The sequence below is a fragment of the Buceros rhinoceros genome, unplaced genomic scaffold, assembly GCF_000710305.1.
Source record: "Buceros rhinoceros silvestris isolate BGI_N320 unplaced genomic scaffold, ASM71030v1 scaffold12670, whole genome shotgun sequence".
NCBI lineage: Eukaryota > Metazoa > Chordata > Aves > Bucerotiformes > Bucerotidae > Buceros > Buceros rhinoceros.
In genome coordinates this window covers 21,205-25,572 of record NW_010391494.1, presented here as the reverse complement: position 1 = coordinate 25,572, position 4,368 = coordinate 21,205, and the positions used below count along the sequence as shown (strand labels likewise).

The window sequence follows — 4,368 nt, the reverse complement described above, 5'->3', positions numbered from 1 at the left end:
TCCCTACTCCAAGAGAACCTGACTCTTCAGGTCATGCTGCAAAGCCTATCTGAAGTTTCACAGGTGGAACACTGTTGTAAAATTTCATGGTCTGTCTGAACTGGGGTGGTCTTGCCACTGGTAGTGTCCTTGTTGGAGTTCTGTGTCGGTCTTCATCTAGCAGGATACTTCTGTGTAGGCAGACTTGTGGTGGTGGTAGTAAGACATCCTTTCCTCATCTCATGACCTGAAATTGCGTATTTAAGTGCTGCCAGCTGCAGGGCTCTGTCCTCTTACTGCTCCCTTTCTGTCCTCCATCTGTACGCAAAATACTATGTATTAAGAGACAGCACTGGAATAGTTGGATATTTATGAATGAATTATGTCAGTCAAGCTTTAAAGAAAAAATTAATTTGTTTTGGATGAGAAGGAGGGAGCCTGAGAAGCTCAGAGCTACCTATGGCAGGCAACAGGATACTCCTTCACTTCAGGTGTCAGTGCTTGGCTCTAACAGACTTGCTAAACTGTGTAAACTCAAATGTGATTAAGGTGTTGTAAATAGCTCACTGACTTTCATTCACACACTCAAGAGGAAGGCAAGCAGCATTCCTTGGCAGAAGTAACATGCCAGGATAGCTGACAGCGTGTCATGGCCTATTTAAACAGGCGACTTGTCTGGTTTGCTGATTTACGCTCGTCTGGCTAACCAAACAAATGACCTCCTCTTTCACTCCACCTGCAATATGCCAGCAACTGGTACAGAGGCCCTTTCAAAGGATTTGGTCCTAAACACTTCCTTTCTCTATATCCCTGTTTCTTGAGGTATGGACAGGTGCTGAGGAACCCTGGCTTTCTGCCCACGTGAAATGCAACCAGTCCAGTCTGGAGCTTGCTTGTGCTGTAATTTCAGGATCAGCTTAGCCTGGCATGTAGCAGCCCTAGTGATAAAAAAGGCTGTCCCATACTGATGTCTTTAGATATACCTGGCCTATGTTCTTGCCCATGTGCCTTTTCTCCTATTCCTTTTCCTTTTTGTTTGGGAATATGATGAATAACTAAAAACTGGGGAGCAGATTAGCTGAAACTAGCCCAAAGAAAAAAATGTGTTAGAGGAACATTTGAGACGATGGTCACTTGGAAATACAGGCAAAAAATGAGTAAGGAAAAGTCCAAAATAGAAGGGAAAGAAAAGAAAAAAATGTGGTCAATGAGCCATCAGAGGCAAGACATGAATAAGGAGAAATGTGTATCGTGAAAGCTAGGGACAGAAGAAGAGTTGAAAAGTCAGTGCTAAAAGCACAGCAGAGTATGAGGTTATAGGGAAGATAAGGAGAGAAATCGGACATGAACAGATGAGGGGAAGTGGGGCAATGGCAAAATCGAATGGTTAAGCTTACTTTGCACATGGACGATATGGAAAAAGGTGAAATAAAAAATCACAGTGACAACTGATAGATTGTAAGTCAGAGGGAAAAGAGAAGTTGTTAAAGAAAGGGAATAAGAAAAGTCAAACCAAACTTGTATTAATAGGTGGGAATTCTGTGTTGAACAAAGTCAAAGAAAGAGAAGATGTAAGAGGCAGCACTTTACCTCTCCTGTTGCGCCTGGCAGTAAGTTCATTGAAATAACCAAGGCTAAAGGCTGGTGTCAATATTTAGGATGAGGAGCAAATATTTGAGTGAGAGAGAAGGGAAAGATCTGGCAGTCGTGAATAGCATGATAACAGCAACGTGGAGTGAGGTTGGAACAGAAGAGGAGAAAGGTAAAGAGTTGGAAATGGTAAGAGGCAGGAGAGAAGCTTGGTTCCTTTGCATTGGTTTTACAGAAATTAATCTCGTTTGGGAACATCTGGGAAAGAGAGGTTTATTCTGACAGGCAGTAATTTGAGCTGCTGTTCCAGACTGAGGTCTGAATTTCTTTATGATGGACAACAGATTGCATGAGATCTGCTATCAACTCGAGCATATGTACCAGAGGACATCTCAAAAGTGAGCTTAGAGCAATTCAACTGAATGTGCCAGATGTTGATCAGAGATGTAATCGTGTGCTTTGGAGGCTGGTGTATTTAGCTCTATCTTCCTTTGGACCGTGAAGCTGCAATGAAAGGCGACAAGTGCGTGTGTCCCCCATGATACAATATGGTACATTTTTAGAAATTCTCAAGCAAACACTCAGCAGACTGAATGTTCAGCAGCCTGGTTTGATTCAGTGCTGTGTGAGACATGGGACAGTGACTTGGAAGCCGTATAGCTACCTCAGCTTCTCTTCTGGATTTAGTTCATTCAAGCACTAGCGAGGAGTCTCTGTGCCACGCTCTGTTTGTGGACATGAGATCATGTCTGGTGTGGCACGTGGGAAATCCCAACTCATCATGAAGTTGTTCCATGATGCTTCCATAGCTAGCCTATTTGTTCATTTCAAATGGGATATATATATATCTATCTTATTTTTCTTCAGTTAGCATGAAATACAAATAACTTAGTAAGTTATGAATTGTCTGGGAATTAAACCCCATGGCTGACTAGCTTCAGTTGACTTCATGATCATCATTTGTATTTACCACCCTTCTTTGCTGCTTCTAGCATCATCTGTTCCCATTGGGGAATTTTTCCTTTGGCAGTTATTAGTACAAGAACAATTTTTATGGATATTGTTAAGGTGTCATTCCTCTACTTCTCAATTTCTTTGTATCTTTTGTCATTTGTCTATGCATTGTATCTTTCTTCCACCTTAATAGCTATTTAGTCCAGTCATATATTCAGCTCTTGTGTCCAGGGGATGCTACTATACTTTGAGCAGGTATTAAAAAGCTCAAATCTAAGCTGTTCCGATGGTCCTAGAAATTTCCCTTTGGAGCCTACCTCGACTTGCATAGGATATGGTAAGGCATGCATAGCCTGATTTGTTGTCTCTTTCTTTGCAGCATGCTATTGATGCTGATAATGCAGGAGTCAGTCCCATAGGAAATTCCTCTAACAACAGCAGTCATTGGGACCTTGGAAGTGCCTTTTTCTTTGCTGGAACAGTCATCACAACAATAGGTATGTTTATTGTTTGTCTTTTAAAATACATAGTCCCACTGAGACCTGGATATTGAAGTAAATCTGAGGAAGGTAGATCCCAAAGAAAGAAAGTGGCTGAACGGTATTTCCCTCAGTTCTCAGAAGGCACACCTCTGGTGTGTGGCAAGGGCATTGAGCCTCCAGGTAAATACAAGAAGCTGTTTACACAATTAGAATAGCAATGCTGAACGCACAGCAAGTAGCACTGATGTAGGCTTTATAACCCTATTCTTGATGTAAGTGCAGGTGTTCTTAGTTTTTTTCCCTAAAAAGATCAAGAACTAGTACCCAACAAAATAACTACTCTGCAGTTGTTGGGTATTTGGATTTTAATGTTATAGATTAATTTACCCGTAAGGGTAACTGTTTTCCTAAGTAAGTACATGAATTAATTTTGGCTTAATCCCTGAAGCTAGATATATGAATTCTTCTTATACCCTACTCATTGTAACTGGAAATATATTGACATAAGTGTCACATCCTTTTTAAAACTCTTTCTCACTTTCATACTAATAATCAAATAATATAATCATACAAATAATCAAAATCCACAAATTGTACATTGTGTAAGAAGACCCAACATTTTTTTCTGTTCTAGAATTCATGGCCTTGAAATATTGAGCCATTTCTGTGCATTAGATGAAGGGTATTCTGAACTGCTCCATTTATGTTTCTTGAACAACTACTTTTATTAAGTTCATTATTCAGGCACTTATCATCTGTCCCCCCTATACATTGTGTCCAATTGTGTAGTTAGTCTCTTGATCTCTGAAGACTGGCCTTAGATATGCTAAGGTATTTATCCTCTCCTCTGTGAGCCAGTTCCTCTCATAAAGATGGTTCAAGCAGCCAGGATTTCAGAGGATGGTCTGAAGGAAAAAAAAAGATAAACTGATAACATTGATGATAAAGTTAATCTGCTGATAGTTATACAGTGGTTTTATAATTTTAAGCTTGATTTCAGTGCTGTCACAGAGGTCAAGAGATCTGATGATTTGGAAATTGCTGGCAAATTATTGCTTTTTGTTATTTGCATTGCCTTTGAGTATTCATGTGATTTAAATATTGGATAAAGCACTTCTCCATATTACAGCTGTGATGCACACACTGGTGTCCGTATAGACACCTAACCTGACAATCACATAACCCGTAACAATCACAGAAAGTGTGAGAATCTGAATGCTACAAGTTCTTTATGCAGGTGATGCAACAACAAAAAAAATCCCGTGGCAGTTCCAGGACTTGCTGTGGTGATCACCTCAAACAGTAGACTCTGCTGTGCCTTTGGCTCTGCCTTTTCTTTAGTGTCGGTGGGAAGAGGAAAGAG

At 40.4% G+C, this 4,368-nt stretch overlaps 1 protein-coding gene across 1 annotated transcript in view; it reads left to right on the top strand.

The window, feature by feature from the left end:
- The window catches only part of LOC104498595 (potassium channel subfamily K member 10-like), a gene marked incomplete at its 3' end in the record, with an annotated part of 39,918 nt that overhangs the window by 29,804 nt on the left and 5,746 nt on the right, over positions 1-4,368 (top strand). The window contains exon 3 of the mRNA XM_010141998.1: positions 2,903-3,020. Within this exon, the coding sequence (XP_010140300.1) occupies positions 2,903-3,020 (118 nt within the window). The remainder of the gene's footprint in view (positions 1-2,902; positions 3,021-4,368) is intronic.